At 44.2% G+C, this 25,985-nt stretch overlaps 1 protein-coding gene across 1 annotated transcript in view; it reads left to right on the plus strand.

The window, feature by feature from the left end:
- EYA2 (EYA transcriptional coactivator and phosphatase 2) overlaps positions 1-25,985 on the plus strand; it is an 87,556-nt gene that overhangs the window by 59,943 nt on the left and 1,628 nt on the right. The window contains exons 7-15 of the mRNA XM_036396000.2: positions 302-479; positions 2,154-2,281; positions 2,749-2,832; positions 15,137-15,226; positions 20,660-20,718; positions 21,512-21,672; positions 22,644-22,758; positions 23,334-23,455; positions 24,232-24,332. Coding sequence (XP_036251893.1) covers positions 302-479; positions 2,154-2,281; positions 2,749-2,832; positions 15,137-15,226; positions 20,660-20,718; positions 21,512-21,672; positions 22,644-22,758; positions 23,334-23,455; positions 24,232-24,332 — 1,038 coding nt within the window. The remainder of the gene's footprint in view (positions 1-301; positions 480-2,153; positions 2,282-2,748; positions 2,833-15,136; positions 15,227-20,659; positions 20,719-21,511; positions 21,673-22,643; positions 22,759-23,333; positions 23,456-24,231; positions 24,333-25,985) is intronic.

Consider the following 25,985-nt stretch of genomic DNA (forward strand, 5'->3'; position numbering starts at 1 on the left):
TAAATTGTTAAACTCTGTAATATAAAATGTGTCAGCACTGATAACTAAAATCCTATCAAAAAACCCAGAACTTGCCAGATTTCTGGCCTCTTGCTGGTTAGTCTAGCATAATGAAATAGGAGTATGTTTGTGAGAAGCAGAAATGTAATTTCCTAAGTGAATGCAATGCAGTTCTTCAGTGAAATGTCCCCGAGCCGTGACTTGCTGCGTGCACAAGTAACACAGCTTTTGTGGTGGCTTGCTTGTTTGTAAGATAAAACCAGGTCCATGCCAGTTAGCTGTTTCTTTTTCTCCCTCCAAGGAATACTCCTCGTATCCCAGCTTCCCTCAGAGCCAGTACTCTCAGTATTACAGCTCGTCCTACAACTCCCCGTACGTGTCTGCCAACAGCATCAGCCCCTCGGCCATCCCCACCTCCACCTACTCCCTGCAGGAGTCTTCCCACAACATCACCAGCCAGAGCACAGAATCTCTCTCTGGTAGGTGCCTCTCTTGTGCTCCCAGCCTGGCAGCCTCAGCCATCCGGAGATGTAAATGCTGTCCTCTCGTTGTTGGAGTTTTTTAAATGCGTATTTTAAATGTATTTTTTAAATGTTTTTTAAATGCTCGGATTTTCTAGCACTGAACAGTCCTTACACAGGGGTTAGGGAAGAGATTGGAATGTCCAAGCTCTCTAAAACCATCCTGCGTTGGTTTTGTGAGTATTTGAGGTTTGATCTCCTCTAAGTAGTACAGAATGACAATGACATACCAACCCCAGAGCAGCACCGAGGGCTGCCGTGGATGGCCATGAATTCAAAACAAACAGCCATACTTTGAAAAATTCAGTTTCCTCAGTGTCTGATGACTTTTTAGCCCATATCTTTGTCAAGGATTATATTCACCTCTTACAGCAACACTTAATATCGTGCATTCATAAACAACATCAAGAGAAAGTCCCTCTTCAAAAAATCTGCACAAACTGTGTCTGATATGAAAGTTTGAGATGAATCCCACGCCAAAAAAAAGCTTCAAAATTTGTGTCTCCTCTTTGAATGCCTAATTTTTAAAGTTTCAAAGCTTAAGTAGTTTATGGAATTACTGGTGGATTATGATCCCCCAGTGTCCTGTTCAAGAGCAATCTTCAGATATCACTTCCCTGCTAGTTTTCATTGGTGTGCAATAACATTTATATAAAACACCACACAATTGATGGATGATCACAGTACACACCCACTGAAGGTCTGCTGACTTACAGAACAAATCTGAACATCTGTGGTTGATCTAAAAGAAAAATAAACTAGCATTGTTATTTAAAAAGAAGTGATCACAGACTGCTCTAAAAGCAGTTGGAGGATTTTCCGTTCCTTAGATCTTATCTCAGCCTTTTTGAGAAAGGATAATTTCTAAAAGGCTTCCTAGGCACAATCCCAGCTTCTCTGAAGAAGAGTATGGTTATTCTAGGAAGTTGCAGAGGCCACAACTTAGCAAGGTGTAAAGAAAAATATGTTTGAAAAGGATTTGTAATGTAAGGTGAGTGAAACCCAGACAGATCTGTGAAACTCAAGCCAATCAAAACAGATACTTTATACATGGGAAGTTTGCTTTTAACTGTGTCTTCTCAGTTATTTCTAAAATACCATCCTCTGAGAAATGGGGTAAGGCTCAACAGGTTAGTGCTGTATTTTTTAATAAAAGTTGATGTTGAAGTATATTTTCAATCATTCTCATTCATTAATTTTAAAAAAGAAAACAAAACCAAAATGATTTGAAAAAAAATTTCAGAAGTCTGTAATTGGACTTTCAGAAGTCTGTAAATTTCAAAAGTCAAGTAATCGGTCTTGGGTTCTTTCTAATTTCTGTCTTTGAAAAGAATGGGGGGGAGTAAAATTCCAAAAGTTTTTTCTTTCCAGTGAAAATTTTGGTAAGGTTTTTTGAAGCGATGTGTTCTTTTTGAGATGTTATATATGTGGTTTTGGTGATTCTTGAAATTGTTTTAACAAATCTTAGGAATTAAAACTTATTTCTTTTACACTGTTAGCTATTGGTGTGAAAAGAGTAAGATTTTCTCATTGTGTTCTCACAGGGTTTCTGTTGCTTTTCCATTAAAGGTTTCGTGCTCTAATTACAGTGACAAAATTTAGGCTTACAGTGGAATTTCTTTCTCCTAACAGGGGAATATTCAACAACACCAGCAAAAGATGTAGAGACAGACAGACATCACAGAGGGTCAGATGGCAAGGTACGAGCCCGGTCAAAAAGAAGCAACGATCCTTCCCCTACTGCTGACAGTGAGATTGAGGTAATAACTTTAATTTATATTCCTTTGGTACGTCCAGCAAGGATGAACAGTTGCCTCTGTTAGCAAATCTGAGAGACAGAACAGAATTAGTAATAGAACTGGAACCTGCAGGCACGAGTAGTCAAAACAATTGCTCGATTTCTGTGTTATCAACATCTCAAACTATTCTTCATAAGTACCCTTTTTTTTCCTTTGGGCTTTTTGTAAGTCTGATGTTTTGTTCCCTTGACTTGATAGGCAACAGGGGATTTCTGTGGTTGTTAGGAGAGCAGGCTCTTGGGATGGCAGTTCCAAAATTCCTGATGTTTCATTTTGCCTGCTTTCACAAAACATCCAGTCAGTGCTCCAAATGGCTTGAGATCTTAAAAATCTCTAGTCCAACAGGACATATTTCCTGACTGAACCTGTTCTTGCAGTTGCCTAATATGTAACTATATTTCTTTTTTCCACCCCATCTGTCATCACAGCGTGTGTTTGTATGGGATTTGGATGAGACGATAATTATTTTTCACTCCTTACTCACGGGAACCTTTGCATCCAGATATGGGAAGGTAAAATTTAATTTTTTTAGCATTACTGCTTGTCCAGCCAAATTGTGTTGGGAACTGTGGGGGCAGCTAATGAGCCAGCTATTCAAACAGATGCTGCCTGTTTTATTCAGACATATTTGTATAAACGTGTCCTGTGGTATTTCCTCCGAACATGTGAAAATTTAATTTACCTCCCTTTCATGTTGCAAGTAGCCCCTTGTTTTTCCAAAGCTTGTGTTGTTCAGCTGCCACTTGCTGGGATGTTCTTCCAGTGTCTGTCATCTGCAAGAGAGAGCATCCAGCAGCCAGGCTCCATTAACTCCAGCCTGAATAAGCTGACACTTTTTTTGTTAGACCAGTGTTTTCTTACAAATCTCAGACAATTTTTTAAGAGAGATTTTGTGTTCCTCTGTCTGGGTTGCCGTGAAGAACTGGCTGTGCTTCCCACATTGCTGCTGAAGCTCACGTGTCTAAGGGGGCTTCAGAAACATGTTCAGCTGACCATACTTTAGATACTCTCTTTGAAACACAGGCAATTCCATTTTTTTAGATAACTGTGGCTGAGCAGCCTGAACTTGGCTGCTGAGGAGAAAACACTGGTTCAGATTTAGTACCATGTGCTTCAGTTTCTTCCTAAGGCAGCTTTTTATGATAAACACCTAAGTCACTTTGAATTACAGAATGTCAAGCACTTTTAAATGGGTAGGAAAAAAGACAATATCATTACCTAATTAAAGGTGGATGACATAGTTGGCAGCTGTTTCCACACATGGCTTTGAGCACTCAGCTTCGTCAGGAGACTGGAAAATAACCCAGCTTCTCTCCAGAAAGCAGAAATATGATTTGACATCATTTCATGGCTTTACCAGCTGTACTTTTTTATGATGGTTATAACAAGCTGAACGTGTAATTAGTAAGATAGATTTATTGTTCACTGTTAGATGTGCACAGTTGTAAAGGATATAAAATGGTGTTTGTGGTGTGGAAGTCTACTGCAGCACTTGGAATGCTGCTAAGACTTCTAGCAGCGCCCTCTGAAAACCAAGCATGTGTTTCCAGGCAGGGATTTACCCAGGGCCATGTTGTACAAGGTAATTGAAGTGGTGACTTTTCCCAGAGAACATAATGAACGAGGTGTGCGTGTGTAAGCTCAGACCTGCTGCCTACAAACACCAGAAAGAATTAGGCAGGATCAGGAAACAAACTGAGGGTGTGCAGATCTGCTCTGTGGTCGAGCTCAGCCTTGGGCAGGGGCTGCTGAATTCATGGGGAGAATTCCCTTAATGGGCTGGCTTTGTCTAGCACAGCACCCCTGAAGCAGATGCCTTCACCTGCTGCCTCCTGCACACGTTTAGAGGGTGTAGAGTTGGAATCTGCTGTGTGGGGGCTTCTGTTGGCTGTTTCCTTTATACTAATTTAGAGAATCATGTATTTGGAGAATTATTTTGGAAGAATCAATCACCTTCTCTATTGAGTTATGACAGGTTCCTTGAGCAACTTCTCTAGAAGGACTTTTTGCTTTGCAGTTCTTCATTTGTTTCATCAGTATTAAATTCCTCAGGACTCTCCTGTAAGGGAAATGGTTTATAATACTTATAAAACTATTATAGGCTGGTGGCTTGATCCAAAGACAACCAGAGGCTTTGGTGGGCTTTGGTACAGACTTTAAACCAAGAGGGAAATACAGAACAGTCAGACAGGCTGTCCTGGGAACTGTTAAATGGTAGCACAATTCAAAACTATCAAGTACAAGTGAAGCAGCCAGAGGTTAATAGTTCCAGAATCTCTTACTTCAGTAGTGTAGGAAGTGTTAATCTCCAAGTAAATTAAGTATCAAAACCAAAATTCTCCATGAAAGAATTCACATGCCTGTAATTAGACAGGCATATGCTTATAATTAAATCTCTCACATGGAGATCTTGGTTCTCTCTGTCCTTCTCCAGAAGAGGTGTGAGTTTATGTGATCCTGACCATCCCCTGGCCAACATTTATCTCCCAGTATCATCCTGTCTGTGGCACTGGTGGAGCTGCAGGTGCTCAAAGAATTAGTCTGTAAAGTTGTTAAAGCTGAAGAATAACACCTCTTTCTGGGGTGATTTTTCTTGAAAGACGGGAGGAGGAGCACCAACCACAGCTTCAGAGATTTGGGGCTAAATTCCTGTGTTCTTATGCTACTTAATCACAAATGGTTGTGTCTGTTGCCCCTTCCTTGGTGATGGCAGCAACAGGCAGCTGTCCAAAAAATGAGAAAAAAAGAGGAGAAAGAACTCACAAAAAGTCATGTTATTAATGGTTAATGCTTCAATGCATATTTTCTGATCTGACTTCATGGGAAAATTCTCTTTGTTTTCTCTGTGGCTCTTAACATACATATGGCCTCCTCAGGGCATTGAGAGTTACTCTGAGGTGTTTAGAAAATACTTGCCCACAGCACCAATTGCAGTTAAAACCCAAAATGTACTGAAAGTTGAAGCATGAATGAATAGCCCAGCCTAGGCTGCTCCTTTTTGTCCTCTCTTCCCAACCCTTTGCTGTAGCCCATGGATTGCAGAGTCATCAGAAATTCGGTCTTAATTTCTTTGCCATAGGGTGACAAGAAAAGGCAACTCCCCAAAAGTTCCAGGGGCCAGGTAACCCTGGGTATTATGTTCAGGAGGGTTTATAAAACCTGTTCTGCAGCTTTCTGATCACTCTATGGCTGCAGAATATTTACCATGTGCCTACAGCCCTCAGCAGATGTCGACCCTTGTGGCTTTTAGTGGTGTCCACGGAGCCTTTTTAACCCTTAGGTGTGTGTGATGGAGCTCCTGCTCCACAGGGAGATGGCTGCAGCCTTGGCCAGGTCAGCAAAGGTTTGTCCCCAGATCATTGACTGAACATAGTGGGGAAAAATGGCTCAAAATCCATAACAGTGCTGCTGGGCTTTCACAGGAGTTGGGTAAAAGTCAAGGGGCTTGTTTGACATAGAAAGACTCTTTTGGTGGTAGTAATTCAGAAACAGTATGAGGAGATTGCATGCAGTCCTGTGCCAAAAATAATCATGACTCTATTCCTCTTTCCCCAACTGGGATATTGGCAAGTTTGTTCCATAACCTGTGCTGTCTAAGCCTTAAAATTTCTCAGACTGACAGAGTTGCAGAAATTTGTGTTCAAGTATTATACTGCAGTTTCATTCTCATGCTTTGTGAAGGACTGGTATCAAGGAAAAAAGGGAGCAGTGGGGGTGTTGTTTTCCTAATTTGAGGGAGTTCTGTGAGCCAATACCTTTTCTTAGTATTTTGTATTGTTCCAAGAATGTGTATTCTTGTTCTGTGTTGCATCCCACTTCTTGGTATTGAAGTGTCCAAGTGACTTGTGAGTAAAGTGAAAACTGGAGTTAAAATTCATTTTATATCCAAGATACTCTAAAATCCTGGAATCAAATGACAAGGATTTCATTTTAACCTGGGCTTAGAGATTTGAACACATAGGACAGTCTAAGTTCTTGAATTGTGTTGGATCTTTATCAGCACTTCGACAGTGCCTGCTGATACCTGGGAGTTCAGATCTATAAAATTCCCTGCAAGAGCCATGTAACTTCTGAGATTGTTCAGCATTCGGAATTACCTCAAACTAAGAAAAGAACACACTGCAAAAATGTGTAAAGCACGTTATGTCCTGGTTTAAAATCGTGCAGAGCCGTGCTCTGGGTGCAGGGTTAAGCTTCAGTGCAGCTCCCCTGTGTGACCCTGCCCCGGGAGCTGGGGCTGTGTGCTTGCTTTGTGTGCAGCAGCCTCTGTGCACTCCCTGAGGGCTTGCAGTGTGCCTCAGAGGTGCTTGTGTGAAGCAGGGGCTGCTTTTCTGTGACAGCCACATTTTTTTAATGCTTTTGTGTTTCAGAAGTGGCAGCATGAGGTTTACTGAAGCCGTGAGCAGACAGGAGATGCCCTCAGCTTTCCAGCCTGTGCAAACATGGGCTGGGCCTCTCTGATGAGAGACTTGCAGTCACCCAGGAGAGGGTCCACCAATCATAGCAGGACCTTTTGGAGAGAGTAGGAAAAGTTTCTGCTTGGCCCAGTTGAGGACAGGTCATAAATATGATTTTCTAGCATTGGAACAAATGTTATAGCTGCTGTGTGCTGGCTGTGAACTGGACTGTCTTGTTCTCACCAGAAATGATGTTGTGGATCTAAGAAACCTTATTCCTCAAAAGTTTCACTGGCTGTTACATGTTCTTATGAAAAGTTTTCCTTTGAATGAATTATAATTTCCAATTTAAAAAAAAAAAAGTCATTGAAAAGTTCCTCCTTGGCTCTACGCGAGATCCTTGTAAAACACTAGGTTTGATTTTTTTAATTTCTTTTTTTTTCCCCTTCCCTGGTTTCACTGAGTGCTTCAAGTAGCTTGTGCTTTTCCCTGCTTTGTTCTCTCACAGGACCCTAAAGGCAGGACCTGATTGAAACACCATGGGGATTTAATCAAATCTGCTGGTGATTCATGCTCCTAATGGCCGAGCCTGTCCTTTACTACTTTACAAACTGAGAAGGAATAAAACCCCATTTTATTGCTCGGCTGTTAAAAACTATTTGTAGAAGTTGCTAAGGTTCAAATCAAAAGGGGCCTCCCTTGAGAACTATTAGTTAATTCTGAGTGCCAGGGCATTGCTTTTTTCCCCTTCTCTCGCTTGAGATGTGGCCTTATATCATGACTGCTGCTCCAACATCTGAGAGTTTTCCATCCCTTTGACAAACATGAGCCAAAGTGCTTAAGGACATCTGTTTATTTTATTTCTTTAATGAGAAAACCTTCCAATTTCTTACTGGCTCAGCTGTGTTTATTTACATTTTGTTAGTCATATGTGTGGGGCACCTTGGGACGTTCAGAACCTGCAGAGGCCTCTGCTGAGGGCTGCTAGCAGGCATCCTGGGCAGAAAGGCAGAATAAGCCCTTCCTAAGGAAAACACAGCCCTTGGAACTCCATAAAATAGATTTTCAAAACAAATAGAGCCTAATTCACTCAGTAGATCATGGATTAAGTCAAGATGAATACAATTTGGAAAGGATTTTCTGAGGAAGTTGGAGATTTTTTTACCCACTGGAGGCTAAACCTTGTGTTTAATGCCTTTTTAAGTTAAATTAAAGAAGCATTCAATCACTGCAGGTAATAAAGAAGTCTGTTACTTTAGACATGCTGCTATATCAATTATTTAGCTCATTATTGGAGAGAAGGGAGTAAATAATTCCAGCCATTTGATTGTTTCAAACGTGTATTTCGGGAGCAGACATCTGTGTTTATCATCGCGATGAGAAGCAGCAGCAGCAGGAGCAGCAAAAGCAGATCCCAGCAGGCTGGAGGTGGGCACAGAGATGCTCTGAGCTCCTGGGGATGTAACCCCTTGTCCTGGAGCTTAGGGGAGCAGGAGGGCTTCTGAGCAAGCTGCACACGTGGCATTTGGGACTATTAAAGGATTATTTTTGACATAAAATAAATAGCAGAAACAATGCCGGGTTATTAAACAAGCTCGAGGAAGGGGAACCTGCTTTGGTTGAATTGGGACTGAAGTTTTAAGGGGAAAAAGTTTGAAAAACCAAGGGGACATGACTTTTTTTAGGAAGCTGCATGTGCAAACTATGTCATTGTGCTGAGGATTACACTCCATGGCGTGTTTCCACCAAGCTTTCCAGAAGTTTTGTGTTTTTCACAGGGCAATCAGGGGCTTTCATATAGAAATACAGTGACTTTCCTGTGCTGAGGGGAAGGAAATTAAGATTGATTTGGTTTAAATTCCACTCCCTTTTCTGAAATGCATGCCACGTACAGTAAAAAGCAATTATTTGTAGGTTTTTGGTCATGAACCGTTTGTGTTACTAAATAAAAATAATTCTATTTATCCTCAAGCATCAATGCTCAGCCTTTAACCTGTATTTAGGTACATATTCCATATTCTTGTACAGGACTGGAATCCACTTCAGGCTTGATGGGTTCAGACCCTGGATAAATTCGTGTGCTCCTTGCTGCCTGTCCCTAAGCACAGCTCCTTTCCAGAGGGAGGAGAGACTTTTCACCCTCTGTGTGACCCTAAATGTGAGATTTAGTGGCTTGTGTGCCCGTTTGGTTATTGGAATAATTTCCAGCCATATGTGAAGAGACATGACAGTAAAAGGAGTTGTTCAGTAGACAGTAAGAATATTCAGAAGTGCCCCTAAAATCACAGGAAGGGTGAATATGAAAAGGTACCTGAAGAAAAGGGATTCAGTTACATTTGCTCTCCATCGTGGCCTTCCCACAAGGTCACACTGTGCTGTCTTATGACACTAATCATTTAAATTCAGTAAATTGTCCAATAAACCTGGATGTATCAATCTTTTCATAAACAATGTCCTTATTTTAGTGGGAAAAAGTTTGGACCTTGAAAAACTGAGAGGTTCTGTTAGAAAAGGGATGGTCCTTTTCAAAAAAGCCTGAAGTGTACTCCTTTAAGTAAATCACTTCTGAAAATGGCCTTTGGGTCCTCAACTACTTTCCTTACTTTAAACAACTTTTCTCACAAATACTTTCACTAGGAAAGCTCTGAGAGGCTCAGTCTGCTGTAGCCTGTGTTATTAAAGAGATAAAATTGCAAGCTAAGCTACTTAGGTGTAGTTAGTAAAAGAGTGAAATGTGGGTTTTTTCCTGAAAAAGACATGAATTTACTTGAACTAGAACTCATGCACATGGTTAATTTCCCATTATTCTGGGAAAGTCTTGTTCATGTCTCAAATTTTGATCAAGGTATAAAATGTTACAGCGAAAGGATGATTATTCTCACAGACTTTTTTTTGTTCAAACATGTGACCCTGGTATTTCTATCTTTGAATTTTTTTTTATTATTATTTTTTTAATGCTACAACCAAGCTGGTCCATTTTCCAGGCGTTTCCAAGTAATTAAACTCAATTAAAACTATTAAATTCTTTCTTTTGGTGACAACTTTGTTATTAACAGATAACCACAAGGAGGAGATTTAACTTGGAAGGCCCTTGATTGTATCCTAATCCGTCTCTCACCTCTGGCTGACACCTGTGGCAGATAAACCCTATAGAATAGGAGTCTGCTGAATACTCTTAATTAATACTTTCTTCCTTGTAGAAAAGTAATTATTTGCTCACGGCATAAATAGGTATTTGGCAGGGATTTAAAAGGACTGATTAGTTTTAAATGCTGGGGCTTTATTTTGGTGGGGTTTTTAAGGGAGGTGATGGTGTCTGAATCCAGGATCCAGGCTCAGGATGACTTTGTCCTGACAATCCCAATGTCGAGTTAATTGTCACGTTGCTGAAGAGAGCAGAGTCAGACAAGAAGCAGATTTGTTATCTGTGTCAGAGGAGCCAGCTCTGCCCCTTTGCTAATGGCCTGCAAGTCTGAACAGGGAACCTGCAAGGCACAGCCTTGGAGAGGGCTTTGGAGCCAGGGCTGGGGTGACTTGCACTTGAGAGATTGCCAGAGATAAATAAATCTGCTTCCCTCTTCCTTCAGAGCCCCAGTGTGCAGGGAGGGAGAGCTGGCTGTGGATGTGCAGCTTGGATCAGCTGCAGGTGTTCACAATTCCGTGGCCTTTTAGTGCATATTCCAGGGCAAGTAGGAGCAGTGCGTGAAAAATCAAGCTCAGTGTTCCAGGAGATCTGGGGGAAGGTGGTTTTAATGCAGAGCCCTTGGGAGGGTCCTGGGGGTGCAGTCTGTGTAATTCAAGGGTGGTTTTAATGCAGAGCCCTTGGGAGGGTGCTGGGGGTGCAGTCTGTGTAATTCAAGGGTGGTTTTAATGCAGAGCCCTTGGGAGGGTGCTGGGGGTGCAGTCTGTGTAATTCAAGGGTGGTTTTAATGCAGAGCCCTTGGGAGGGTGCTGGGGGTGCAGTCTGTGTAATTCAAGGGTGGTTTTAATGCAGAGCCCTTGGGAGGGTCCCGGGGGTGCAGTTTTGTATAATTTAATGCCCAAGGGCTGCTGTGGAGGTAGAGCCAGCACCTCTGCAGTGTGAGGGCTTCTGTGCAGCTCCTGGAGAGGCTCTGGGGAGCAGCACCGTGCACATTGCAGCATCCTGGCAGCAATTAAAGCTGATTTGGGTGTGCATGCCCATTCTGCATTCCCTTTGCTCTGATAAATACAGAGTAGTGGGAGTTTTGTGTGGTGTGAGCAGATCTGCCTTCCCACTGCTGTCATAGGGAAATATTTGCTTGTTCACCTCCAGTTTTCATGGAAATTGTCTTCAATACAAACTGAAGGCTGTTCAGCAAGGTCCTTTTGGCAATCTTCTGTCGTATTATTACTTGAAACAAAGGTTAAAAATGAAAACTGAAACAGAAATTAATTTTAGGCGAGGTGTTAGTAGCTTGGAGGACATAACTCAAATTGTAATTTTTAAAACATTACTCATTTCAAATGTAGAGAGCTAGTTCAAGGGTTAGAAACAGTGCCAAACTGAGAGCAGCACTGGCAACAATTGTGTGAGCTTGTGCCACTGGGATGTGAAAGAAAATGAGCTCCTTGCTAAATGAGTGCTTTAGTCTTCCTTTACAACGTGTTCCACAGGCTGCTGCTGCCCATGTTTTCCTCAAGCTGTGCTAAACAGGCAGCAGAAGCTCCCCAAAGCAAGTGGATGTGGGGATGGGGCTGGCAGGGCCTCACTTGGGGTGGGAATTGCCTCCCTCACCAGGGGTGGCATTGCCAGCAGTGGCAGCAGCTCACCAGAAACAGCAGGGACGTGTCCCAGGAGGCTCTCTAGAGAAAACATTTCTGAGCAAAATGCTGAAAGAGGACTTTACTCTTGGTGTGTTTTGATCCCTTGTTGTTTATGAAGCAGCAATAGGGAGTGGGAGCTTTTTTACCTCTCGGTTCTCTCAGGGTGTGCCCTGAGGAGAAATGGGCAGCTCTGAAAGTGACTGCTGTTCTTCAGAAGTGGGAGTGGAGGGTGTGTTGAGAAGGAATGAACAATTCAGAATGATCCCTTCCCTCCTGATGCTTGTCTCCCCCAGGTTTCCATGGGAGGCAGCTGTTGAGGCTGTGCTGGGGAGGATCAGGAATGCTGGGTCTGAGCACCGGGGGTTTGCACTAAAAGTAATTTGTGGGGCTGTTACATTTTGACCCTGAAGGAAATTCCACCAATGGAGCATGGCAGAGATGAGGCATGTGGGGATACTCTGTGCTGCTGTAAGTTTTATTTACAAAAGGAGTTTATTGCCTGTTTTGCACCCCTGCCTCTCATTGTCCTTGTTTGTGAAAGCATGACTCCTAGATTAGCACAGGGAGGACCTCGCTCTTCTAAAGTTACTAAACAAGCACTGAGAGTTGAGTTTTTAGATTAATCTGTTTTCACTGCAAAAAGTGGTTCCTGGAGGAGATTTGATTTCAGGCTGTCTGTGGTCCTTGGGCTTCACATGCATCAGGAAGCCTTGGCTGGATGTGTTAGTGAGGAACTCGTTCCCAGGGCTCCTGGGCACACTTTTCCTACAGAAGGATGTTAGCAGGGAGCACTGGGAACTTCCCATTGCTCTGCTGAACCCACACTGCTCCTACGTGGGCACCACTGGCAGCACAGAGATGTCCCTCAGTGGCACAGAGTTTCTGTGCCCAGGAAGAGCACTCCATCAGCATCTTCACACAAATTTCATAATCCTCTTTCTGATTATTTACACACTGTACAGAGAATTTGGATATACCAATCTCATTTTGGTGCAGCCTGATTTTCCTGTTTATTCCTCCTTGAACTGAAGGAAGGAGGACACTGTAGGAGCTGTGTCTTTCCTTGGGGTGGGCACAGCCTCTGGGACTGGTGCTTCTGGATGCTACAGCACTGCAAATAAAGAACTGCTGGAGGAACCCTGGCCTCGTGCCTTTAGACACCTCTGTCACACTGGGAGTGCTGGTTGGCCTTAAAACTTTATCAGCCTCTTTAGGACTTGGAGTTGTGCCTTGCTGTGGAGGAAATGTCCACACTGTGGAAGCAGTGGTGCCAAATCATTTCCCCAAACACTTCCCCTCTGGGTGGTAAAGTGCATTTTTCTGTTTTGTTTTCATTCCATCATATTCTGTATCTCAAGAGAAAGATTTTTTTTCCCCCCACCCCCCCTCTCATCTACAGTTTGGTTTCCATATTGTTTAGTAAAAGAGAAGGTAACTTCATACACTGTGGAAATGTTTCCTACTCCCCATTAGTGATTAATACCAATAATGCTAAAATGAAACTTAGAGGATAAATGACAGATAGCAACCAATGAGATTTCCTGAAAGAGTTTTAAAGGCTAATGATCCTTGAAATGTATAAAAATAAATTGCTTCATTAAAAACCATTTTACAAAATAATTTCTTCCTAGCAGCATATTTTCTTCAAAACAGTTCCCCCGTGTAACTACACCTGGGTAGTAAAATTTGATTCAGTGCTGTTCCTACGGGGCCACAGTGAAATGCCCTGATTATGTCTGTGTCCCTGTGCCTCATCAGGGGAGCAGGTTTGGGGCTGAAAATGAGAGACATGCTCAAGGCAAGTCTGTTGGAGTCTTTGCTTTGTGCCCTTGTTTGTGGGACAGCATCAGGAATGTTTAAACATGAGTGACAGAGCTTCTCTGCAATGGGCACAGGGCTTGTGAGTCACACACGGCTGCAACCACGGCCATTCTGCTCTAATTAAAGAGAACTTCACCAGGAATGTGCAATAATGAGCTTGGTGTGTCCTACACCATCCATGTCAGCAGCGTCTGCCACAAAGGTTGATTGAAATGTGCTCACCCTCCCTACATTGTGCTCCCTGTTAGAGCTGCTCAGCCAGTTCATTACTGTGCTGTCATGCAGCAACAGGACCCACAGAAATCTGCAGAAAATTAGAGCACAGACTCTGTTTGACTGGGTGGGTTTCCTCTGCTGAAGTCACACACCATGCTAAAGCAAGGCAGATTTATACATCAAAATGAGATGCCTGACCTACTGAAGATGAATTAACAACAAAAAGAAAATTCTGTTGTGGGCATGTGGGCTTTTTCCAAGTTGTCTGCTGTTGTTCAGTTTGAGCAGGCACAATGCTTTTGTGCTGTGACTCTTTATCAAATTAAATACAGATTATTTTTGCTTCTGTTTTTGAGCTGTTTGATGAATGAGAAAATGCACTGCTGGTAACTGTTTGCATCAATGTGTTTCTGTGCTCTTGCTGTGGATTTAGGAACAGGGCTGGTTGTTTGGGGCAGGAGGGGTGGTTGGCTTGCTGGCTTGCTGGGCAGTGAAGTGACAGCCCTTTCACAGGCTCACTGCTGTCTCAGCTGGGAAAAACATTCATTTTCTAGGATGAATTAACCAAACTCACTTAAGCAGAGCTGCAGGTAGCACCATCCTTCTCCAGGGGAATTCACTGAGGGTTTTGTCACTGATGCTGGCCAGGAGCAGGATCTGGGTGTGAGAAAATTCACTTGTGCTTATGGAGGTGCAGGAGATATTTTAGAGCTGCCAGCACGTGCATCTTCACATTCAGTGGTTTGAAAAGGCCACAGGCAGGCAGAGCTTCTGCACCAGGTCCTTCCCTTCCAGGAGGCAGTTTGGCACCTCCTGGGAGGGGCTGCATCAGACCCAGGTGTTTGGGAACAGTCAGGGCCACTGGGGGCATTGCCATTCCCAACACCAGCTGCAGTGACAGATGAACCTGTCCTGCATTTGTGCTGTGTCTTTTTTTTTTTTTTTTTTTTTTTTTGGTAAATTTTATGTTATTTGGTTTTTTTAAGCAATGTTGTTATTTGGTGTTGCTGCTGTTGGGGCTGCAGTTGAGGCTCTGCAAGGCTGCAGTAGTTGTACTGGAAAAGGATTTTATTGTGTAATAATTGGGTTTACATGGCAGGATGGGGCAGTTTTAACTCTGCTGATGCTGGTAAATTAGTAGGCAGCTTCAATGGAAATGGAATTGTTGGTTTGAGGGACAAGTCAGGAAAGAATGACCCTCTGCATGTTGTGTTGCTGGGTAATACCCCCAAACCAGTCACTGCTGATGCTATTGGAAATCAATTTTTTGTCTAAACTACTGAAGCAATTCCTGCATAGTTTCAGGTGTTTAAAGGAGCTTTGTATCATCTGAGGTGTGTGGGCTGTTAGTGGTCAGGGTGAGTCACAGACTTCCTTCAAAGAACAAAATTTTGTTTATCTAGGAGAGCAAAAGAAAGGATGGGAAAATCATGTTAATGTTAAAATACACTTGGGAAGTAAAATTACTTTAATAAATGTGTCTTAAGAAATAGGAATGTGTAGATCCTGGGTTTGGTCTAAGATGTCCCACCCCCCACACCTATCCCCAAAAAAGAAAATCAAAGTGAATGGAAAAAACCTGATTTTCCCCTGACAGGACACCACAACCTCTGTGAGGATAGGTCTCATGATGGAAGAAATGATCTTTAACCTTGCAGATACACATCTGTTCTTCAATGACCTGGAGGTATGTGGCTGCTTATTTTATTTAACATCTTTCTCTGTGATCATTTGCATGTAGTCTACAAACTTGGGGGAGTTTGGCCAAGAAACTTTATTTTTGACCCCAGAGAAGTGGACCTTAGTTGGCTTATTGGAAGCATCCCTTGGACACCTCCATTCTGTTCAGGATTTCTTTTTGTCTAAATAGTCAGTTAACAATGATGGCTTTTTGCAGGTTTACTAAATTATTAAATTTATTAAATTTAATAATTTGCAGGTTTATTAAATTATTCCTAAATGCAATAATGAGGACATTGCTGCTGCTTCTTCTCCTGAAATTTGCTATTTAATAATTTTATTCAGCTAAATTGGCATCGATCCTATGGGGGCAGGCAGCAATTAGCTGTGAGCCAAAGCAGAGGTTTTGAAAATGTTGCTCTGTTGTTGAGGAAGGTTTTGCACAGACAGAGCAGGAGGTTCTGCTCAGGATCAGGAATACTGCAGGATGAAACTATGGCAGTTTCAATGTAACAGAACAAGAGGAAGAATTTTTGCTGCTGGTGACATGGTTAGACCTGACTCTCTCTCATACAAAGCAAAAATCCTTTAGAGTGTGTGGTAAACAGCAGGCAAGGTGGTGCTGGCAGGATGCTGAGGAGCAGCTGGGCAGCAGGAGTGGAAATGTGCTGGAATTTGCAGCCAGAGCACTCAGCCTGAATGGATCAGGTACAGGGTGATGAGGTGGGGATTGAGCTCTGGGCACCTTGGAATGAAAACACAGCTTGGAGGCATTTGGAAAAGAAAAACCTGGCATCCCCGGGCAGACTTCTGTGGTCTTTTATTTTTATTTTTTTTCCTTCACTTGAAAAAGGAAGAATTTGTTGCTGTGCCAGATGAAAGGAGAGAAACTTTTTCTGTGCCTGAGGAGTTCAGTGGGAATTTGTGGTTCCTTCAGTGCTGGATTTCAGTGTGGTCCCCTCTGTCAGGGGAGGCACAGCCTTTCCTGCCCCCTGGCTCTGGCAGTCCTGAGGTGTCACTTGCTGGGAATTGTTATTTCCTTTCAAACACAAGCACCTGAACTGACAGATTTTTCTTCTTTCAACTTTTTTCATAGAGGGAGTTTGTGATGAGGGCATGGAAAGTACAAAGTAAAATCTTTCTCTTAGGAAAAGGAAAACAGAGCTCCTCTTTGGGAGCCCAGGGCATTATTTAAGCAGTGATAATATTTACTACAGAACCATCACCTTTCACCCATCAGATCTCAATATGTGATTCAATAAAGCTCCATGTCCTGCACAGTGACCTTACAAAACCCCTCTGCCTTTTTGATTTTTGCAAGAATTGCCAGTTTTAAAATAAGTTTTCTCCTTTTTCACTTACTGCCCTAAGATTTTAAATGAAGCAGCAAATTGTCTGGCCTTTGTCAAATTGTGCACATTTGTCAGTCAGTAACAGCTCTGGGCACTGGTGGTTTGGTTTGAGCTGAGCTTTTTCAATGAAAAATTGATGATGATGCAGAATTAAAGAAAAGTAAACGTGCCTTACAGAATTTTACTTTCCAAAAAAGCCATGTCAGTTTGGAGGAATTTGCAGTAACAGAGTCACCCAGAGTTACCCACCCTACTCCTTCATTTAGGATGATAAATAAAAGCCACCTTTGTGTATTCACAGAGTGGTATTTAAGGATCATACATCACTGAGTACTGGGCTTAAAAAATCGCAGGGAATAACATCCTTAAAAATGAAAAAAGGGATTTGTAAAAACCAGCCCGGGAATAGATTCAGCTGTGGCCCCTCATGCATTACCATGTACATTAGCACCATCATGTGGTGCAATGCTGGCCTGTACCACACAAAGTGAGCTGAAACCATCTCTGACCATCTCTTGTGCTGAGAGAGCAGGGGGAGAGTTTCCCATCTGAAACCACAGCAGGAATTCTCTTAAGCACTGAAAATGCTCCCCTGGCACAATTCCAAGTTCAGCCATTCTGGGGGTCCAGCAGACTGGAGTAAGCAGAGCATGGCTGGCCTCAGAACTGACAGTGGAACAAGGGGAAAGAGGGGAGAAAATGTCACCCATCCTCTCCAGAGGGCAGGTTGGACAAGGAAATCAATTCCCTTGCCTTAGCACAGGGGGATGGTTTGTTCTGCTGGCTGCAGTTTGCAGTGCTGTGCAGAGCAGAAGGTGCTGCCAGGGTGCAAAGCCCTCCTGAAGCACTCCCAGGAAGGGCCTGATGAGGACAAAACATTTGTCCATAGGTACAGCAAGGTTTGCACAGCCCTTGGGAGAATTTGTGTGATCCTCCTTAGTCTGGTGAGGATGTGATGTCACCTGGCAAAAAACTGAGGGAGGAGCCTGAGCTGGAATGCAACCTTTTTGCTGTCCAAAAAAAACCAAAAAAACAAAAGATTCTGAAACTCTGGTTAGCCAGGGCTTTATCTTTTCTTAGGATCTACCCAGAAGGGATTCAGGTAATTGTTTCCTGGATGCATTAGCTGAGGGCATTTTGGCTGGGCAGTTCCATTCAGGTGGAGCTCTTCAGATCCATCCTGCTGCAGCCCATCCTCTCTCAGTGCTGCAGTGCAGTAGGCAGCCAGGTTCCAGCAGATTCACCCCAAAACTCGGGTGGTTGTGTGGGAGGAGGCTGATCACTGGTCCCCAGGGCAGGGGGTACACTGCAGAAGTCTTGGACTCCTACTGAAAACTTCCAGTCTTTTTACAGAAAGGGATTCTCTGTCAGCAAGTGAAGTCCTACAGGCAGATGAAATCCCTACAGTGTGCGAGTGTGAGCCATGCAAGGTGTTTGCACAAAGGGCTCTGATCATGCTGCAGAGTGTATCAGCAAATATTCACCTGACAGCAGATATTCTCCCTCTTTGCTCCCCTTTTTACGAGAATCAGGGAGAAAAGAACTTACCCAGGGTTAAAAATCACAGTGAAGTTAAAATACAAACTCTGGCCTTCCCAGGGTTGTGCTTTTCTCCCAGATGCCTTTTGTTCACAGCACAATGCTGGCTAAAGAACAGCACCTTCCACCCCCAGCCCCTCTGGAGATATTATTGTCTAGCTGTCTGGAAAACAGGTATTAAGGACAGGAGGACTGGCAAGGGGATGAGGAGCTGACAAACAAGGGGATTAGTGTGTGTTTACAAGTTGCTGCCTTTGGGAGCCATCCCCGGAGGTTTTGTGTTCTGGGGAGTGTTAACCCCTCCTAATGAGGGATGCAGGCTCCACTGATCAGTGAATCCATGAGATGTTTGAAACTCTCTAGCCCAGTCCTGATCCCCAAATAGACTATGTGTGTCTTTGTAAGTTGTTTTATACCTGCATGAGACATTCCTTGGGAGTATTCAGAGGGAATGTGAGGGACACCAGAAGCAGCTCTCAGGAGCCCTGTATTTCACAGGGAGGCAGCAGAGGCTTGCTCCAAGCCAGCAGTGCCATTTAAAACAGCTCAGGCTCCTCTAAACGTGGCTGCTCCCACCTGGAGGCAGCTTGTGCAGCACCCAGAGACACCCCAAGAGTAAAACCAGCTCAGTGCCCAGAGCTGCAAGGGCTGGCTCAGGGCTCACACACTTGCCTGAGCTACAGGCTGGGTGTGCTAACACCATCTGTGAGATCCCAGCTGAAAACCAGCAGGGAGGGCTCACACACTTGTGTGGGGTACAGGCTGTGTGTGTCACACACCATCCCCCCTGAGATCCCACCTGAAGAACCAGCAGCAGATGTGAAACCTGGGCCAGGTTTCCTTCCTGCCATTCCAGCAACCTCCTCCTTTCAGCAGCTGAGGTGTCTCAGTGTGTGTGATTCCCCTCTCACTGGGATGTCAGGGAAGCCCTGCAGGATGCAGGAGCAGCCTGTGAGCAGGGGTGGAAGGTGCAGGCTGTGGCTGGGGTAACACGAGAGGTGCAGCTATGAGGTAGTGTCTCAGGCAGTGTCAGGGTGTTTTATTAACCCAGAAATGTGATAGCTACTGTTGTCACACTTCAGTGTACAGAACAATCCATTCACAAACGAGAAAAACAGATCCCTGCACAAATGCCTTTGCCCTGACTTCATGCAGTGGCACAGCTGGAGTGCAGTGGGCTGACCCCAGCGTGGGGCACAGCAGCTCTGGGGCTGGAGGAGAGAGGTGCCAGCAGGGATCTGCTCTTCAGCTGCTTGGCTGCAGTTATATACAGCAATATACACCCCAGTGAGGGGGTGATAAGAGGGCTGATGAGGTGAGAGCAAGATGCAGTTGTGTGTCATTTTGAGAATTATCTAAAATGCTGCAGAAAATCTCATTCATATGCACAAGAACCATCTGTCATGTTTTGCCACTGACAAAGAGTTTGGTTACTTGTTTGGGGATTTCTTTTTTCCTTTTTTGAAAGGGGCTAGTTTAAAGTAATTCATCAAGCTCATCATTGTGTAAAGAAGGTAAAATAAATTCTGTGATTTACAGAACACTGAAGTGGTGAAGAATTACCTTGGTTATCTGCAGTTGTTCTGACTCCACAGTCCTGTGGTACCAACTGTCACAGCTTTTAAACTCTGTTGAAAAATCAGCCAAAATAAAATATAGTGTTCATCAGCTTGCAGGCTTTCTGTTCTGCTCTCACCTGTAAGGCTCATGGAGAAAGGAGAGTTAAGGTGCAGGGGGAAACTTCCCAATTTTTCTCTTCCTAATCTTAATGCTGAGACTGGGAAAGAAACCAAAGGAATAACATTTCTCACATTTTTGAGGCAGGGCCTCCCCCATTTGAACAATGAGGGATTTTGGAAGATAAGATCTCAAGCACATACTTCATGCAGGCTGAGCTCCAAGTGTATATTCTGGTTAAATTTCCTGTGCACAGATTTCCTCATTATTGACACACATTATTCCTCAGCTCACTCTGGGGCTGGGGCAGTGAAGGAGTGTTTGTTGCCTTCAGTGCTTCAGCCCAGCTTCCCTGCACATCAAAGGCAGCTCAGCCCCCTCGGAGCAAACTGGGAAAGCACCAGCAGGACAGGCAGGACAGGCTCTCTGGAAATCTCCCTGGGACAGATCTTCTCCCCTGTAATTATGTGGGCACACACCTCCTGTCCAGAGCAGTATTCTCACAGGGAGAAAGGCTGCCAAGTCTCTGCCTTATCATGCATACAGAGCAGAAAAAAACTCAGCTTTCCTGGCTAAAACACAAGCATCTCCATGTCTGTCTGCATAAGGAGTTCCACTCACTGGGTTATTCAAGAGCTGCTGTGCCCTTAGATAACAGCAGATCTCACACACACTCTCTGTCTGTTCATATTTTGTGCAAGTGCTATGTGATACTTGTTGCTAACAATTAACTGGCTAGACTACAATACTAGCAAATTGTAAGATTTTATCTCCTTGATATTACACTTAAAGTGATTTTGCATTACATTATTTCAATTTTTTTACCCACAACATTTACTCACTATTGTATTTTTTTTTCATCTGCCTCCTAGGACTGCGACCAGATCCACATAGATGATGTATCATCAGATGATAATGGTCAGGATCTAAGGTATGGGGTGTCCCAAGCTGGAAGCTGCAGGACAGGCAGTCCCCAGCCATTTGGAAGTAGCAGGGGCCTGGCCAGAGATTCTCAGACCTGCACTGTCTCCCCTCCTGGCTCCATGCTGTCTGCATTTATTGAGCACACACAAGTACAGCGTCCCCTCTCTCACATTGTTGTGTCTGTGCCTTCTCTCAGGCCCTGACTATGCTGAGCTTTGGACCATTCTGGGAAGTATGTCCAAATTAGGTTGAGCTCCAGTCAGACCACACCAGGTTCATATATGATTTCACCAGACAGTTGTCACAGCTGTTGCCAAAATGCTTCAAAACCAGACTGAAAGGTTTCCCACTCTCCAATCTGTAGTGAATGGGCTAAGTAGAGAGGAGCTGGACTTTGCCATGCCAGATCTTTGTTGAAACTTGTACCCAAAATGCACCAAACATTACCATTACCTGTGTGAGTTGGGTCATCATGTTCATAGAAACTACTTCTGTACAATTCCATCTGCTTTCCCCAAAGTGTTGCCTGCAGAGCAACAAAAGGAAAAGAATGAAATGTGCAGAACTCATATTGAGCTTCGCAATTTGTGGTTTTATGGGTGATTATTGCGAGAAATCGATGCAGGAACAGAACATATTTTTAGATCTGTGCTGCTAATTGTGCTGAAGATGAACTTCAGTTCCGTACAGCGTGTCCTGTGTGTGCCTCTTGTCCCCACATTTCTTTTCAGCCCTTTCCCCTCCCTGCTGGCACTGTGCAGGCTGTAATTACACTGACCTCTCCCGTTGCCTCCTCCCAGCACGTACAACTTCTCTGCAGATGGCTTCCACAGCTCCACTGCCAGTGCAAACCTGTGCCTGGGCTCGGGCGTCCACGGCGGGGTGGACTGGATGAGGAAGTTGGCGTTCCGCTACCGCCGGGTCAAAGAGATGTACAACACCTACAGAAACAATGTGGGGGGTGAGTGCCACTGCCCAGGCCAGCAGCAGGCCTTCCATCCTCCCAAAAACTGCAGAGCCTCTGGGGCCATCGCTGGAGCAGGTGTAGGAGCCTCATGGTGTTCTTCACAGTGAGCTGAGCAAGCGCCCCCGCAGTCACCCTGAAATGTGGTTCTGTACAAGGCTTGTGGGAGTCACACTAAAATACGTGGTTTGTGGTTTGAGAAAGACTCAGGTCCCAGTATGGAGTATTGTTTTGTAATTTATTTGGCAGGAAAGTAACCTTCTCCAATTTTCCAGAATGCTTAGCAGGCAAGCAAACAGTTCAAAACTAAATATGTCCTTTTTTTTTATACACAGCATGTCTGATTGCTGCCTGAAGGCTTCCTTGTATTATAGCTACTTGCTTTAAGCTCCCCTAAAACAATACCACCAGAAATCAGGATTCCCTGGGTGGTTCCTTCATCTCACCTAGTTCCAGACAGGTCTTCCAAGAGACTCTCAGCTTCCTTTTCAGTACATCAGTGCAGGTTTCCCTCTGACTAGGAAAAGAAAGAAGCAAAACTCAAAGCATCACCACAATTTATTTATTGGTTGGAGGACAAGTCTACCCTGCATGCACTGGAAATGGGGCATGGCTTTTCAGGAGGAACAAAACCATCCTGGCCTCAGGTGTGTCTCTGCCCAGGTCACTGCCCACTTTACACAGCTCTTCCATCTTCTTGCTCCCTTCCCATGCAAGCTTCATGCTCACTCCAAGAAAGGTGTTCCAGGGAGGTCCTCCCATGTGTGCTTGACTGAGCCATTCCAGCAGAGGGGAAGGAAGCTGAGCTGCAGCAGCAGAGGATTGTGCAGGAGCTGAGCCTCATGGCAGTGGCAAAGGGAGGCAGTGGCACCAGGGCCAAGAGAGGGGCAGTGGGAGGGTTCAGAGCACAGGCAGGTGCCCTTTGGCATTCCCATGCAATTCCCTTTGTGTGCTTTCCCTGCTTGCAGGTTTAATAGGAGCTCCTAAGAGGGAGACCTGGCTGCAGCTGAGAGCAGAACTGGAGGCTCTGACTGATCTCTGGCTCACCCATGCTCTGAAAGCCCTGAATTTGATACATTCCAGGTAAGAGCAGCTCCAGGAATTGCCTGTGGGTTTAATCCAGGAGCTCCTTTGCTTCCCTTGTTTCCCCCCTCTAAACAAATTGAGACACATTTACAGGGCTTGGCTGGCCAAGCCTGTGGGAGGCCAGTCTGCACATGTTTGCCAGGCTGAATTATGGAGGGTTGGGGTGAGCTGAGCAAAAGCAAAACAATCCTTGTCCTTGCCTTTCCTTGGCTCCCTCAGCCATGGCTCCATTTTCAGGTTTACAAAAGAGGAGAGGGAAGAGCCCTTCTGTCCCTGAACATGCTCACTCACAGAACCCAGCATGGACATTACTACATTGTGTTTAAATTCCCACCAAAGCAATCCTGGCAAGCTTGCAGTAAGGCTGCATCACTGCTGCTCGTCTGGTTGATGTTTTTTTCATTCTACTGAGCTGATCAAAAGACATTTCTGGTTCTCACATTATCTCCCTCTGGCTGCAAAATCCCCCACTGGCTTGGGAACTTCAGTGGCAGGAACAGTTTGCTTCCTACCACTTTTCAGTCCAGGATGAAAGAAATAAACCCAGATTTCTAATAACCTCTGTTTCCTAGGCCCAACTGTGTGAATGTGTTGGTCACCACAACTCAGCTTATACCAGCTCTGGCTAAAGTGCTTCTCTATGGGCTGGGCACTGTCTTCCCCATTGAAAACATTTACAGTGCAACAAAAACAGGTAAGAGCAAACTGACTGAGGCCTTACCTAAGGCAGGCTGAAGTTTTGTCCCTAAGTCATGCAATGAGTGAGCTTTATTTTTAGCTCCCTACTTACAGATGTCTAATTCACATCCTGACTCCCACACTTAACCTAGTACAGACTGCAGGGGGAAAAAAAAAGTCTAAAAAACACTTCTCAAGTGTCTCCAAGGGGAAGTGAGCCAGATACATAGAAATGTACCCTATGGAGCACTGTCTGCTCGTGGGATGTCCAGCTGCACCCAGCTGGAAGGAAGGTCTGGTTGGAGCTGTTACAGAAACACTTTTTGGATGCTCTTGCTCTTGCAGAGGGGTCAAGTGTGCTGAATGAGCTTTGTGAAGCTTTGTGAGTGATGAGTACTGGTAGGGTTGGCTTGGGGATTCTTTGTGTTCTGTTCTTTCTGGTGTGTTTGAGGATTGCATTTTCATGTTTTTACTGCAACCAGAATGAACAGAAGAGGGCTCTGGAGACTGAATGCACCAGTGTCACATCAGTCTGCCAGCTGGTGGCCTAAGCAGGGCTCCACAGTCACAAAGCTCACAGGAAACTGGCAGCACTTGCAGGTCCTTGGCTGGCAAACAAGTGCTGGTGACTGTCCTGAGATGGAGAGGATCTGCCTCAGAAGAAGATCCAGTTTAAAAAGAAAGCAAAGAGTGCTGCAGCCAGTTCAGTCAGGGGATAACTGTGCCTCAATGTTAGCTCTGCCTGTGGTGTGTGTCCAGATTAAAAAATGTATCTTCTCTTGTGTTGCCCAGGGAAAGAGAGCTGTTTTGAAAGAATAATGCAGAGGTTTGGAAGGAAAGCCGTGTACATTGTAATAGGAGATGGTGTTGAAGAGGAACAGGGAGCAAAAAAGGTAAAGTTTGTGTATGCCATGCTGGATTCTTCCAAGTTTTTATTGCAATGACCCTTTGTTTATTTATTAAATTCAAGAATTTAATGAAGCTCCCTCCATTTGAAGCAGCTTACAATTGGTCTCATTTCTTAATATGTAAAACACTGAACAATCACCTTGTCAGAAATTCCATACTCTAAATCTCCCCCACTTTGGCAGCTGGTACAATATTTCAGGTAATTGCTGTGTCACATGTTCCAGGAATCATTCTTGCTTAATGATGGCTGTAAAGACATGTAAAGGGAAATTCCAGTGTGTGATCTCAGATGAGCAGGCAGAGTGAATTTCTGATCTGTACATGCAGATTTGTAAATTCTAACTTGTTGGAATTTGTTTTGAATTACTTACTATTACTTACACATATCCATACATGTGTTTGTATTTGTGACTCATTGAGATCATGAGTGTAACTTCATTATAGCAAATACCAAAGGGCTCGTACAGAGTTGCTGCCTTCATCAACAGCTTCTGGATCAATGTAATTAATTTCACAAGCAAAATGAAACTAGAAAATTGTACTGAATACAAAGAACAGAAACTGCAAAAGCAGTGTGATCATGAATAATGAGAATTGGAACAGCCAAAGTTTTCATTTCCTAAACTTTAGAACAGAAACATGCCTGGAACTTTAATTTATTTGGCTGTACAGGGCCAGGAATACAATTTGTTAATGGCAAACAATATTTGCAAGATGTCTTTGTGTACCCTGGGTCCTGTGCTCCTGAGGTGACTGGAGAAATGTGATGGAGCTGCCTTTGCTCCAGGAGCATTGCACATGAGTTGAAGTGCAGGAACTGGCTGAATGAGCTCCATCTTCAGCAAACCTTAATTTTTAACAGATACACAAATGCTGTAGCTCAGGTGATGTTGAAATATTATATCACAGGAGCTCAGCTGTACAGCTGAACCTGGTATCTCATTCTCACTGCAAAGACTTTCCAAGCAAATTTAAGTCCTTTGGTTGCACAAAGGAGCAAAGGACTTAAAGAAAGTAAGAAAGAAAGAAGTAAGAAAGGGATCCCAGAAAATAAGCTGGGGGGCACATGTTCTATCCCCAGAGCTGTATCTCAGGTTATCTTCAAAGCAGCAGAAACACAGTTTTTTATAGTGTATTTTTCCTGCCCAGTGGAAGCAACAATATCTGCACCTTGGAAAACCACCTAAAACAACTGCAGATGGTTTTGTAGCTCAGGAAGGGTTAAGGAGCTGTCAGGAAGAGCCCAAATGCAGGACTGGGGCTGAAGTGACCGTGGCCTGCTGCTTGTGGGCTCAGTGCCACACTTCAAAGGCAGGGGCTCAGTGAGCAGGAGTGCATCAAAGGCTGCAGGGGCTTCTGCCTGCCTGGGGAGGGGGGCAGGTTCAGGAATCTCCCCTGCTGGGGTTTCAAGGGCCTCCTGTCCCTGGCCCGAGCAGCTCGGCCATCAGCAGAGCACATTCTTTGCTGGGCTGTTGCCGCCTTTGATTGATGGCAATCGTTAATCAAACCTTCTACACACCTGAGCTTGATACAGAAAAAACAAAGAAGGGAGGGGACAGGCAGAGAGCCTTTTGCTGCTCTGCTGACAGCACTGATAACATCTCCAGTTTTGTGGGTCATTTTTCTTCACCTGTCTG

Source organism: Molothrus ater, chromosome 17 (assembly GCF_012460135.2).
Source record: "Molothrus ater isolate BHLD 08-10-18 breed brown headed cowbird chromosome 17, BPBGC_Mater_1.1, whole genome shotgun sequence".
NCBI classification, from domain to species: domain Eukaryota; kingdom Metazoa; phylum Chordata; class Aves; order Passeriformes; family Icteridae; genus Molothrus; species Molothrus ater.